This window comes from Rhinopithecus bieti, unplaced genomic scaffold, assembly GCF_001698545.2.
Source record: "Rhinopithecus bieti isolate Rb0 unplaced genomic scaffold, ASM169854v2 scaffold_8674, whole genome shotgun sequence".
Classification (NCBI taxonomy): Eukaryota; Metazoa; Chordata; class Mammalia; order Primates; family Cercopithecidae; genus Rhinopithecus; species Rhinopithecus bieti.
The window spans coordinates 92,771-106,795 of record NW_016805883.1 but is presented as its reverse complement, the minus strand read 5'-3'; the positions used below and the strand labels follow the sequence as shown (position 1 = coordinate 106,795).

Genomic DNA, 14,025 nt, shown 5'->3' with positions numbered 1-14,025 from the left:
TATATACATTATAATGTATATAATATAAAGTAATGTTTATAAATATGTAATTCTGTAAGTTTTACATGTAGTTACATGTAACTAAGTTACATGTTACATTTTATTATATATATTATTATATATATTATATATTATATAATACACATTATTATATAATTATATTATTATATAATGTATATAATATAAAGTAATGTTTATAAATATGTGAGTAATTCTGTAAGTTTTACATGTAGTTACATGTAACTAAGTAATGCTTAGTTCCGTGGCCCTAAGCATGGAGTCAATATGTTGAACAAGCTAAACAGAGGAACCCTGGAATGGGCTGCTTTGGCCAAACCATAGGCTATGCCGAGAAGGAAAAGTTATCCCAATGAAAAGTATAGTCATCAACTTACTTGTGTTTTAATAAAGCTGAATTTTTCCTGGTCAGTATAGGCAATACAGAAAAGAAAACAAGAAAATGTTTGGAACTGATAGAGAAGCCAAAACTCATGTCAAGGCAAAGACGGATGCACAGAAAAAAAGTAGTAACTAGGGACAGAACTATGTTAGCAGCACCTTTCTACACTCATGCCAACAGGAATTCTTAATTTTCTCTGCCCAGGTCCTAAAGCTAGGACCACATCAGGCACACCATGTTTGAGCTGTGTCAGATATACCTGCTTCTTTTATCTTCTATATCATCTTACATATGAGAAAAGCTTCCTTAATTAAGCTTATGTCTTATTTTGTGTTTTGAATGGATTTTGAAAGTTTTATTTGTATTGAAGCTACTATTCTGTAGTGATTGATAACCACATCAAGTATCATTAAGGGGCCCCTTGACCTTTGTGGGGGCAGTTGGGTGGGGCACAAAAGACTCATTGGATCACTTGTATATCTTGCTGTTTCCACTTAACATTAACAGCAACAAGAAAAATCACCTAAAATTGGTGAAATGAATGAAACTACTCTTGATGAAATATATACTAGTGAGAAATAATATTAAATAAATTATTCAGGCCGGGCGCGGTGGCTCAAGCCTGTAATCCCAGCACTTTGGGAGGCCGAGACGGGTGGATCACGAGGTCAGGAGATCGAGACCATCCTGGCTAATACGGTGAAACCCCGTCTCTACTAAAAAATACAAAAAACTAGCCGGGCGACGAGGCGGGCGCCTGTAGTCCCAGCTACTCGGGAGGCTGAGACAGGAGAATGGCGTGAACCCGGGAGGCGGAGCTTGCAGTGAGCTGAGAGCCGGCCACTGCACTCCAGCCTGGGCGGCAGAGCAAGACTCCGTCTCAAAAAAAAAAATAAAATAAATAAATAAATAAATTATTCAGTGGGACAAAAAGGTGAGTTTTATTCTATCTTAACTATCTACAATGCATTTGAATTGTCTGGAGGAGCCCTTAAGTCCATATTCTGCACCTTGAGGACAACCAAATGAGAAATTTTATTTCAGGTCAGTAACTAGAATTTATGAAGAGAAAGGAGATAATTATGAGGAATCCCTAGGAAAATTGGGAGGAAAACAACAGTTGTGCAGTTGGGAGTAGTTCTTTAGGATACGCTCCTCCCTTCCCTCTTACCAGCACTTCCTTCCTTTCTTTCTGACTATTTGGATCCCAGTAGCCTGCTCCCAACCTCATTTCGCCTGCTAAATCTCTTCTTCCTCTGCCTGCCTCTTCCTGGCACTACTTTACTGCTATTTTACCAACCTGAACATTTGGATAAAACCTAGCTCAGGTAAGAACTTAATTACTTTCAAAATATATAAGGGATATGGGAGGAGACAGCATGGGTACAGTGGAACAGTAGTCAGAGCCTAAATTCTATTTTCATTTCTGCCACTTGAAGCTTTATGGTCTTAGGCAAATCATCTCACCTTTCTGGGCTTCACTTTTCTCATCTGAAATTGAACTCAAGAGTCTTCTAGTTCTAACACAGGATTTCTTCTTGTGAATAAGAATATAAGATATGGAAATATTAGAAGCCATTAGATTGTTTACAGTGCTGAAGTTTGAGAGCCCCTAGCATTGGTTCTGATAAGGAATCGAAATAAATCCGGCCATTATTATGGGGCCAGTATTGAGATTTTAGTGGAGGTAGAAGAAGACCTTGCACATCTTTAGTGAGCCTTCAAGTCATGAAGAAACATCCTGCTAAGGTATAGATCAAACCCAGTGAAATGAAACTATAGGAATGAAACTATATCATCAAGGTTTCTGGACCCACTTATTTCAACTTGTGTTCAATATAATAAAATTCCACTACCAATAAAATTATTGATGTTTTAAGACCCTTTAAACCTATTGTGGCTACAGTGTGCTGACTTGCCCTTTTATAGGCCAGTCTGCTTCCTTCAGTCCCTGCTCTCAAAGGGGAAATCCCATCACCTCAGCTAACCAGACCGAAGAAGAGAATTGGACGGCCGATGGTGGCCTCTCCTAACCAGAGGTAAGACATTTTAGGACTTGGAACTATGGTTTCCCTCTCTTCACGTAGATTCTGGCCAAGTCCTCCTCCCAATCCCAAAACTGTGCAAGAGAGAACCATCCTCAGTTTTAGTAAACTTATAGAAGGGGAGGCCGGGCGTGGTGGCTCACGCTTGTAATCCCAGCACTTTGGGAGGCCGAGGTGGGTGGATAACCTGAGGTCAGGAGTTTGAGACCATCTTGGGCAACATGGTGAAACCCTGTCTCTACTAAAAATACAAAAGTTGGCCGGGCATGGTGGCTCACGCCTATAATCCCAGCACTCTGGGAGGCCGAGGCAGGCGGATCACAAGGTCAGGAGATCGAGACAATCCTGGCTAACACAGTGAAACCCCGTCTCTACTAACAATATAAAAAATTAGCCAGGTGTGGTGGCGGGTGCCAGCTACTCGGGAAGCTGAGGCAGGAGAATGGTGTGAACCCGGGAGGCGGAGCTTGCAGTGAGCCGAGATCACGCCACTGAACTCCAGCCTAGGCGACAGAGCCAGACTCCATCTCAAAAAAAAAAAAAAAGTTAGCCAAGTGTGGTTGCGCGTGCCTGTAATTCCAGCTACTCAGCAAGCTGATGCAGGAGAATCGCTAGAACCCAGGAGGTGGAAGCTGCAGTGAGCCAAGATCACACTACTGCAGTCCAGCCTGGGCGACAGAGCAAGACTCTGTCTCAAAAAAAAAAAGGGGAAAGGCTGGCTACATTATAATTTCAAGCCAGAGAGAGGAGTACTTAGTATATGTGGTTCTGTCCCACTGTTTAAGACCTTTGGGGCCGGGTGCGGTGGCTCATGCCTGTAATCCCAGCACTTTGGGAGGCCGAGGCGGGTGGATCACCTGAGGTCAGGAGTTCGAGACCAGCCTGCCCAACATGGTGAAACCCCGTCTCTACTAAAAATACAAAAATTGGCCAGGCGTGGTGGTATGCGCCTGTAATCCCAGCTACTCGGGAGGCTGAGGCAGGAGAATCACTTGAACCCAGGAGGCGGAGGTTGCAGTGAGCCGAGATTGCGCCATCGCACTCCAGCCTGGGTGATAAGAGCGAGACTTCATCTAAAGAAAAAAACAAAAACAAAAACGAAAAGCCCTTTGACCACATTGTAAATCCAAGAAACGGCAAGCAAGCCTGTAGGAAAACAGCTTCTGAATGAACATCTTGTTCTCTGATTAACAAGAAGCATTTCTACCAAGACATACAACTGGTTATGATGTCTTCCCAGTGGACCCTGCCCCCTATAGTGAGGGGCTTTGGTAATGCTGCATTTTCCATTTATCCTCGGTGATTTGTCATTTGCAAACAGGCAGGTTCATATGCCTCCATCCTCTCCTTTAGGCAATGGGTGAGAGAAAGGTGGTTTTAAGTATCGAAAACTTAAGTGTGTTAAGACCACCTCCAATAAAAGGCATGACCCTGGGCTTCAACACCTAATTTGGAAAAGAGGAGCATGAATCAAATGCTTAAATGTGAATCCAGAGTAATTTGCCTGATAACAGAGGCCTGGTATTTCCTTATAGGTTTAATCAGATATCTGGGGGTGGGGCCTGGGCATAGGTATTTTTAAACACTTCCATATTCTAATAGGTAATTAGTTGTTTTTTATTTTTTAATGAGATGGAGTCTCACTCTGTTGCTTAGGCTGGAGTGCATTGATGCCATCTTGCCTCACTGCAACCTCCACCTCCTGAGTTCAAGCAATTCTCCTACCTCAGCCTCCCAAGTAGCTGGGATTACAGGCGCACACCACCACTTGGCTAATTTTTGTATTTTTAGTAGAGATGGGGTTTCTTCATGTTTGCCACGCTGGTCTTGAACTCCTGACCTCAAGTGATTCGCCTCCCTCAGCCTCCCAGAGTGCTGGGATTACAGGCATGAACCACCTTGCCCAGCCAGTAATTAGTATTGACCTCTGATTTAAATTCTTGTTTCTTCATCCAGATTGCATGGATGATGAATCTGGCTTTCTCTCTAAAGCCAGCTACGTATTCCCCAGCCCTTATAGCACACAGTGACTCCAGAAGAGTTACCTGCAAGCAGTAGTCATTATAGTAGTAGTAACTGCAGCTATTATTTTGTGGTAGAGATTAATAGAAGGAAGACCTCACTTCCACAATGACCGTTCTTGAAAATCTTTGATACTTTTCTCAAAAGATGAGTCCCTATTTCCGACTCATCTTTCTCAGTCTCTTTTGGTGAATTCTTTTTCTCTACTACCTTTTAAATAAATAAATGTTGACGTGCCCAGGTTTCTATACTGTATCTTCTCCCCAGATGATCTCATCCCACATTTATTTAGTTATAAATGGAGACAGGGTCTTGCTGTATTGCCCAGGTCTTGAACTCCTGGGCTCAAGCAGTCCTCCCACCTCAGCCTCCCAAAATGGTGGAATTAACAGGTGTGAGCCACCGATCCTAGCCCATCCCCCACACTCTTGAATTTCACACCACCCAAATTTGAGCCACTAACTGAGAGTTCTCCCCATGGCTTCAGTATATCTAGCTTCCTGCTGTGCTCCATCTGGACACATATTATTCATTCTCATACAAGATATGCTGCTCTTCTTGTTTTCCCTATCATATTAGTTGGTGCTACTAGCCACCAAGACTCTCAAGCCAAAAGACTGAAAATTATCCTAGTTTACACTTTCTCTCACCCCACTCTTAATCAGTCACTTTATTCTTCTTCTGTGTATCTGAACCTCATCCACTTCTCTCCATCCTCACAGCCACCACCCGTTTGCCCACCTAGTTTCACTAGGCTGGACTCTCCACCCTCAAATCTCACCATCCTCCACGCTATTCTCGCATTCCCCCTGTCAGACACTTTCTCACCTTGTATAAAAGGTGAGTTATCATAAATGATTCACTGCAATCTGTTCCCAAGCTTTACCCTCCAGCACTGCTAAGACACTTCATTTTGGCATGCACCATTTTGTAAGACACCCAAAATCCTTTTCGGGACAATAAAATATGCAAACCCTTGCTACCTGAAGTGTGTTTCTGAGGCCCTGAAGCATTTGCATTACTGTATTAAAAATTCACAATTGCAGCCAGGCCTGGTGGCTCATGCCTGTAACTCTAGCACTTTGGGAGGCCAAGGCAGGCAGATCACTGGAGATCAGGAGTTCGAGACCAGCTTGGCTAACATAGTGAAACCCGGTCTCTACTAAAAATACAAAAAATTAGCCAAGTGTGGTGGTGGGTGCCTGTAATTCCAGCTACTTGGGAGGCTGAGGCAGGAGAATTGCTTGAAGCCAGGAGGCAGAGGTTGCAGTGAGCCGAGATCATGCCACTGCACTCTAGCTTGGGTGACAGAGCAAGACTCCATCTTAAAAAGAAAAAAATCAGCCAGGTGTGGTGGCTCACACCTGTAATCCTAGCACTTTGGGAGGCCGAGGCAGGCGGATCACCTGAGGTTGGGAGTTCAAGACCAGCCTGACCAACATTGAGATCCCCTGTCTCTACTAAAAATACAAAATTAGCTGGGTGTGGTGGTGCATACCTATAATCCCAGCTACTCTGGAGGCTGAGGCAGGAGAATCGCTTAAACCTGGGAAGCGGAGGTTGTGGTGATACAAGATCATGCCATTACACTCCAGCCTGGGCGACAATAGTGAAACTCCATCTCAAAAAAAAAAAAAAAAAAATCCACAATTGGCTGGGCTCAGTGGCTCATGCCTGTAATCTCAACACTTTGGGAGGCCAAGGTGGGAGCATCACTTGAGCCCACGAGTTTGAGACCAGCCTGGGCAACATAGTGCGACCCCACCTTTACAAAATATTTAAAAATTAGCCAGGTACAGTGGCATACACCTGTGGTCCCAGATATTCAGGACACTGAAGTCGGAGGGTCACCTGAGCCTGGGAGGTTGAGACTGCAGTGAGCCATGATTGTACCACTACACTCCAGCTTGGGTGACAGTGAGACCCTGTTTCAAAAAAAACAATCCAAAATCTCACCCCAGACCAATACTGTGTCAGAATTCTCATTTTAACAATATCTCCAGATGATTTATATGCACATTAAAGTTTGAGAAGCTGGCCAGGTGTGGTGGTTCACACTTATAATACCAGCACTTTGGGAGGCTGAGGCAGGTAGGTTACTTGAGCTCAGGAGTTTGAGACCAACCTGGGCAACATGGTGAAACCTTGTCTCTACAAAAAATACCAAAATTAGCCCACTGTGGTGGCAGGCGCCTGTGGTCCCAGCTACTCAGGAGGCTGAGGTGGGATGATGCCCTGAGCCCAGGAGGCAGAGTTTGCAGTGAGCTGAGATTACACCACTGCATTCCAGCCTGGGCAGCAGAGCAAAACCCTATCTCAGAAAATAAATAGTTTGAGAAGCAATATTTTTTTAAATGAGTGAAGAAATCAGACCTAAGGAGAAATCTGATGAAACCAGAGCTGAGGGAATATTGATAAATGGATACAGTCAGGTGGTCTATACTTAATTTTTGGTGAGGGGAAGGGACAGTGGAGGCAGTACTGATTTTGAGGGAGCCAAACAGAGGACAGCTGGATGAATTCAAGATTTCCAGTGTATATACATCTTCACTAATCCCACCAACTCGCTCCAGCCTGTCTTATCACTATGTCTACATAAAAAAAACTTACCTCCAAGGTCAAACTCTCTGACCTTTCTTTCCTGCTGACTAAAGACCAAGCCCTCCTCACTAGCCCCCTGCCCTTCCTTAGTTAACTGGTAGAGAGATCAAAGGGCAGGCCTCCTGACTGGTGATGCCTCAGCTGTAGCCCCCAAACTTGACTCATCCTTTTATTAGTCCAGGTACCACTTCTTCAGAAAGACGACCAGCCCTCCCTGACCTTCCCTTTCCTGCTGTGCTCCAGGCCATCAAGGCATGTTTTCACTCCGTACTGTTTTTGTTTTGAGACAGGGTCCGGCTCTGTCACCCAGGCTGGAGTGCAGTGACACGATCTCTGCTCACTGCAACCTCCGCCCCCTGGGTTCAACCCATCCTTCCACCTCAGCTTCCCAAGTAGCTGGGTCCACAGGTGTATGCTGCCACACCCGGCTAACTTTTGTATTTTTAGTAGAGACTAGGTTTCACCATGTTGCCCAGGCTGGTCTCAGACTCCTGGGCTCAAGCAATCCACGCGCCTTAGCCTCCCAAAGTGCTGGGATTACAGGCATGAGCACCTGGCCTTGTACTGTTACTGTTTATGGGAGGCAGTACACTGCTGGGTTTAAGGGCACAGTCCTGGAATCAGATGCAGTCAGATTTGAATCCCAGCTTCCCTTCCTGCAAGATGTGTGACTTTGGCTAATCATAGTGCTTTACTATCCGAAAGTTGGCAAGGAATGGGTGAACTAGTACAGGATAAAAATGCTTGCCCTACTTCACCTGCCCCCAGCTCCCAGCTATGAACAGTAAATAGCTGAGCTGCTGCAGCACTCAGAGGCAGGTTGGCCAGCTCTGGGCCAGCAGGAACTGGAAGCTGGTGCGGGGCCTGGGACTTTGGATGCATTTCCAGCTTTCTCTGAACCGGGCAGGTTTCCTATCAGATAGGGCGGGACTGTCAGATTGAGTGACAGCTGGTGGCCCGCCCTGGGCGTGATGTTTTTCTAGTGTTACCAGCAGCTGCACGTGGTCGGTTGAGTCCGCCTCAGACTCAGAGCTGCGCCCCTTGACCTCAACGCCAGGCGGTTACTTTGCTGCCCCTCCCTCTCGCTATGTCAACGTCCACTAGCTGCCCGATTCCCTGGGGCCGGGACCAGCTACCCGACTGCTACAGCACCACGCCGGGGGGCACGCTATACGCCACTACCCCTGGAGGTCAGCGGGCCGGGCAGGGGTCCACAGGCTGTGGAGATATTAGGGTGTGCTTCTTGTTGCGGGTCGGGGGTAGGGCAAGGACAGGCCTAGGACTTGTCTGCAGGCCCCTCTACAGGTACCTTTGGGGGAGAATGTTTGGAGCGGAAGCTCAGTTCCCAAAAACTTCTAAGTGATGCAACGAGGCCATGAGCCTAGCTTCCGTGTGTTTGGGCTGTAATCCTTCATTGTAGCCTGGGTTCTTGGCACCTTACACGTGCTCCTTACCCCTCCTGACTTTGCTTCCTAGGAATAGGGGCCAGGGCCCCCTACTGAGCGTGACCTCAGCCGGAAACACCAGGTCTTGAGAAGTGGAATGGCTAGAACAGTTGGGGCAGTTGCTCCATTTATGTGTTGCTGGCTGGCGTCTGTTTGGTTGGGCGAGCAGCCTGGGATCACGAGCTGCTGGGCTCCCCACCCAGGGATTCCTGCCATGCGGAAGCGGAGGGGAGGAACAGGGCAGGGCCCTTTGAGGACATTATGCGGCCAAGTTCCTCTGAGCTAGTATGAACCTTATAGGACCTGGGAGGGGTCAGGATTAGAACAGTACTGTTTCTCCTCCTGGCAGGAGATAGCCCAGGTGACAGCACTGAGTGGAACCCTTCACAACTATTTCATTTCTTGAATCACCTGAGGCTGTTAGTCTAGGTCTCACTTTCACTGGTGAGACCAAAGCAAGGAGGTTTCAGAGTGGTAGAGGAGCAGCATGAAGTACCTGAACTCCAAGTTTGGTGTTCCTCTTAGAGCCAAGATCTGAAGCTCCCCCAAACATAAAGCCCCTGCCTATACCAGCTGAGATGCCCCACTTGCTTTATACCCACATCTTGGTTAGGTCTGGAAGATTTTAAGCACTATGAAAGCTTGTCTGCTGAGAACCTAGCTGGGCTTCAGAGCAGATGTCCTTGATACACAGGGAAATTCAACACCACCCTCACGTCCAGGCCCCAAAAGGCCTGAGTCTGGGACCCCAGTCATCTCTGTACCCAAGCTCCTGACTCTTACCTCAGTCCCAACCCCTTGACAGGCACCAGGATCATCTACGACCGAAAGTTCCTGCTGGAGTGCAAGAACTCACCCATTGCCCGGACACCCCCCTGCTGCCTCCCTCAGATTCCCGGAGTCACAACTCCTCCAACAGCCCCACTCTCCAAGCTGGAGGAGCTGAAGGAGCAGGAGACAGAGGAAGAGATACCCGGTAAGGAAAGCAGGAATTAAGAATTGTCCCAGCCGTTGAGTTCAAATGCCACTGTGACACAGTGTGGGGGTTCAATTCCAAGAGGGGTTTCTGCACTGCCTGCAGATCCTCAGACCAGCAACCTGTCCTCCTGCCTTTTCTCTCTCCAGATAACGCTCAATTTGAAATGGACATCTAATCCAGTGCAGATGACCCAGCATGTGGAGTTACAGAGGGATCCCTCATGCCACTGCTGCCACCACCTCTTCCTGGGGCATCCAGAGGCCAGCTGGCCTCATCTAATCTGGAAGGGAGTGACTTGTTAGTTCCAGGCCTCCTTTAGTTCTGAGGCAGCTAGACCAGGGATAGGAGTGGGCAACTTGCCAAGCCCTTAACTCTACTTCCTCTTCGATCTGTGGTGGTACTCCTAACCCTAAACCCTTTATGCTCAGGGGCTGGAACTGGGGAATGGAGTAAGTCACCTTCTGGCTGCTTAGTAAACACTCAAAGAAATGCCTTGACTCCAGTGTTCTCAATGCTTATTTTCTCATCTCAGCCACACAGCTGAGGGCCCCGGCAGGCCTGGTTAAGCTCAGAATCCTCAGATCCATTCCCAGTTCCCACCAGGCCCACTTCCAGCAATAATTAGAACCTGAGGCATACTACAGTGGCAGGTTACATGAGCCTCCAAACCATAAACAGCAATAGCTTGGCCGCTGCCAAGGGCTGTTCCTGTCTTTCCAGGAAGCAGCCTTCCTGGAACCAGGACCCTGCCCAGCAACCCCTCCCCTATCCATTCCAAAGCAGGACTCTTGGAAAACAGGGGCTGTCCCAGCCTATAGCCATCCCCAGTCTCCCCCCATGCCTTTTCTGCTTACCACCTCTAAGTACCAGTTCCTCTATTCCAACACCAAAAACCTCGTACCCTCCCTTCTCACAGCATGATAATCCACCAAGTACCTCTCTCAAAGGGTTATAAGAGACCTTAGAGTTCACACTGAAACCCAAAATGAGGCAGCACCTTGTTTGGCATGTCAGTTAAAATCCCAAATCTCAGTAATTTGGTCTTTTTCTCCTTGGATTTATACAGCAAAAACCCCACTCAGTGTGGTTCTAATGTCTGTAACACCTGTACCTCAAGGGTGATACAGTGCAAATAGGACTGTCTTTCTTTTTGTTGAGGGAAAAGTCTCCCCGTTCTATTTGAGTCTGTTCTCATGCTGAAATGAAACCATCCAAACACAGAGCTGCTCCACCCAGCACAGGATGTGCTTTCAGTCTAATTTGGGAAAAAGAGGTAGGCAGTAGTCTGACTGTACCCAGCAGATCCCTTCCTGATGAATGGAGAAGGGAGAACAGACGTTTGCAGATGCACAGGGGGTAGGGCAGTTGAGGACACCAGAGGGGACTAGCTTGGCACAGTAAGGGTTCATCTCTCCTACCCAAGGCCCACCACAGAGATGTTTTTATTGAAATGCATGTTACGAGTAACACATGAACTCCCTCTGACCCAGGTGGGACCTCTTCCCTTATAGGTGGGTCAGGCCCAGTGGGACAGTCTTGGTGGTGGTAAGAAGGGAGCCAAGTGAGAGAAGGTCTCCAAGGCATAGGAGATGGTGTCCGGTGAGTCTGCAGAACCGAGGATTATGGAGCCTGCTGGAAGCCTGGTATGGTGTGGTTCTCAGCTGTGGCTGCAGATTTCTCTTCATTGGCTGCCTCTTCTGAAAACAGACTCCTCTTTTCTGCAATTAATCTTTTAACTCCTACCATCCACTGACTGACCTCAGTCACATAGTCAACCATGAGTGAGCGGTGGATGTCATCTGCTGCGTCCCACCGATGGCTTGAAAGCTCTGAAGAGAGATGGGGATTGAGCAAGCAGCCTGTGGTACAAGAGCTTCCATGCCTCCCCTCCCAGTCAATCAAAATCTCAGCACTTGCTCCAGCACAGCCAACCACAGCAAGACAAGGGATTTAGGCTATATCAAAGAACCCACCCATACCTTGCACCAGTACAGCCATTCTCTTCTTTACAGGTATTGACAACTTTCCTCCAGCCCACTGTTCCTGCAGCAGTGCCAGGCGTCGGCTGATGTCATCACATACCTGCTTCTAAGAGACAGAAGCCCCCCTCCGATTCAGTGCTGCCAGCCCAGAGGGGAAGAGAGAGGAGGGCAGCACCACATAAGAAGCACCTGCTTTCTCTGGCCCACACTTTAGAGTTCTGGTTCTTTACCCAAAGATTAGAGGTCCCACTGAGAACCTGATGAATCCTTCCCCTGCTGTTTTCTTCTGACACTGCCTGATGTTTCATTGAAAAGTAGAGGTCATTATACGGAACTCTCTCATCTTCCCACCACCAGTCCTCCTAACCCACCTCCTCCTATGACTAGAATTTTAAAATTTCAGGGGCTTCTCAGACTCTCAGAAGCTCATCCTGTGGCATTACTTCACAAAAAGAAAACTAAGGCCGGGCGCGGTGGCTCAACCCTGTAATCCCAGCACTTTGGGAAGCCGAGATGGGCGGATCACGAGGTCAGGAGATCGAGACCATCCTGGCTAACATGGTGAAACCCCGTCTCTACTAAAAATACAAAAAAACTAGCCGGGCGAGGTGGCAGCGCCTGTAGTCCCAGCTACTCGGGAGGCTGAGGCAGGAGAATGGCGTGAACCCGGGAGGCGGAGCTTGCAGTGAGCTGAGATCCGGCCACAGCACTCCAGCCTGGGTGACAGAGCCAGACTCCGTCAAAAAAAAAAAAAAAAAAAAAAAACAAAAGCAAAAGAGGTGAAATTACCCATGCTACTTTCCCTTTAAGACATTCTTCAGATCTCTTTTTCTAAGAACTAAGAAAACACTATAGCTAGAAGAGGTTTCTTTCTCCCTAACTGGGCACAATATAAATTTCCTGAGAATAAAATCAACAGGGTCTACTCTGAATGGTATGGAGGTACAGAAAATCAGGTTGTTTACTAATAGGAGCTGAATTCAACTCTTGTTCCCACAGCATCTTCTACTGATTGGTCTTCAAAAGTCTGTTAACGCTCCCGAAATCCTGTGTTCATTTCTCTGGGAAGGCCTTAGCAGATTCTGAAGGAGTCCATAACTCTAAAAGGACTAAGAGCCATTGTCCATTGGGTCAGAGGGTCTATCTCTGGGAGCCACTCCTGCATTTGGCTGTGGATGGAAGCCCTCTCTAACCTCCGAAGTGCCAGGGCTTACCCTTGTGTGGCCACGGCAGTCTTCCAATGCCTGTTCCAAAGGTCTCAGCACATCCTCCATCAGAGCCTCAGACTCGACTGGGAAACTTGTAGGCTCCATACCAGAGGCAGGAACACTCCCCACAGGTGGGGACCTGGGAGCCTTACTTGAAGGAGGTGGAGGCCCCATTGGGGGAGGCCCAGGAGAAGTCTCTGATGCAGGGACTGAAAAGGTACAGCAGGATCAAGCAACATGGCTTAAATGGGTAAGAAGTTTAACTCTAAATTCACCCCTTCTAAGAAGGGCTACTCTCTGAGACAACTTATTCATTCAAAAATATGCATTTATGAAGTCCCCACTCTATGCAAGACAATATGCTAGGCACTAAAGATTAGAAAGGTAAACCAGGTGGCCGGGTGTGTTGAATACGCCTGTAATCCCAGCACTTTGGGAGGCTGAGGTGGGCAGATCACCTGAGGTCGGGAGTTCAAGACCAGTCTGGCCAACAAGGCGAAACCCCGAGTCTACTAAAAATACAAAAATTAGCCGGGCATGGTGGCGCATGCCTGTAATTCCAGCTACTCAGGAGGCTGAGGCAGGAGAATCACTTGAACCCAGGAGGCAGAGGTTGCGGTAAGCCAAGATGGTGCCATTGCACTCCAGCCTGGGCAACAAGAGTGAAACTGTCTCAAAAAAAAAAAAAAAAAAAGAAAAGAGAAGAAAGGTAAACCAGGCCTGGGCACAGTGGCTCACGCCTGTAATACTAACACTTTGAGAGGCCAAGGTAGGAGGATCACCTGAGCTCGGGAGTTCAAAACCAGCCTGGGCAATATAGTGACACCTCATCTCTACAAAAAAAATTTTTAAATTAGTCGAGTGTGGTGGCACACACCTATAGTCCTGGCTACTCAAGAGGAAGTAAACCAGACAGATTAAGTTCCTCGCCTCAGAAAGCTTAATTCTAGAGGGAGGGAAAAAAACACAAAATTACTAAATTATGTTACATGCTACCAAGAAATAAAATGGTTTATGCAATAAAGAGAAATGGGAGAACCTATCTAGACTAAGTGTTCAGGAAGGCCTTCTGAGGTACATTTAAGTTTAGCTGAGCTCACTCGCTATGTGACTTTCAGCAAGTTACTTTCAACCAGAGCTTAGGTTCCTCTTCCGTAAAATGGGGATGTATATAATGCCACTTATTTCACAAGGTTGCAATGAAGATTAGGAATATAGGTACAGGCTGAGTGTGGTAACACATGCCTCCAATCCCAGCACACTGGGAGGCTGAGACAGGAAGATAGCTTGAGCCCAGGACTTTGAGAGCAGCCTAAGCAGCATAGTAAGACCCTCTTTAAAAA

General features: G+C 47.2%; 2 protein-coding genes across 3 annotated transcripts in view; one reads left to right on the top strand and one right to left on the bottom strand.

The window, feature by feature from the left end:
- The first annotated feature begins 1,292 nt into the window (after nt 1-1,292).
- On the top strand, nt 1,293-9,983 carry EIF4EBP3 (eukaryotic translation initiation factor 4E binding protein 3). 2 transcript variants are annotated; one of them, XR_001885990.1, is made up of 4 exons: nt 1,293-1,728; nt 2,330-2,439; nt 9,319-9,489; nt 9,639-9,981. XR_001885990.1 is itself a non-coding variant. In XM_017873906.1 (3 exons), exons 1-3 carry the CDS (start codon nt 8,156-8,158, stop codon nt 9,665-9,667), a joined length of 303 nt encoding a protein of 100 aa, XP_017729395.1. In that variant the 5' UTR covers nt 7,577-8,155; the 3' UTR covers nt 9,668-9,983. The 2 variants fall into 2 exon arrangements, 1 of the variants encoding a protein (XP_017729395.1); XM_017873906.1 differs by lacking the exons at nt 1,293-1,728; nt 2,330-2,439 and adding an exon at nt 7,577-8,258 and having other exon boundaries at nt 9,639-9,983.
- Nucleotides 9,984-10,521: 538 nt separating this feature from the next.
- SRA1 (steroid receptor RNA activator 1) overlaps nt 10,522-14,025 on the bottom strand; it is an 11,822-nt gene continuing 8,318 nt past the window's right edge. Inside the window, exons 3-5 of the mRNA XM_017873905.1 lie at nt 12,689-12,891; nt 11,472-11,580; nt 10,522-11,321 (exon numbers count right to left, since the gene is read on the bottom strand). Of these exons, the coding sequence (XP_017729394.1) occupies nt 11,113-11,321; nt 11,472-11,580; nt 12,689-12,891 (521 nt within the window). The 3' untranslated portion in view covers nt 10,522-11,112. The remainder of the gene's footprint in view (nt 11,322-11,471; nt 11,581-12,688; nt 12,892-14,025) is intronic.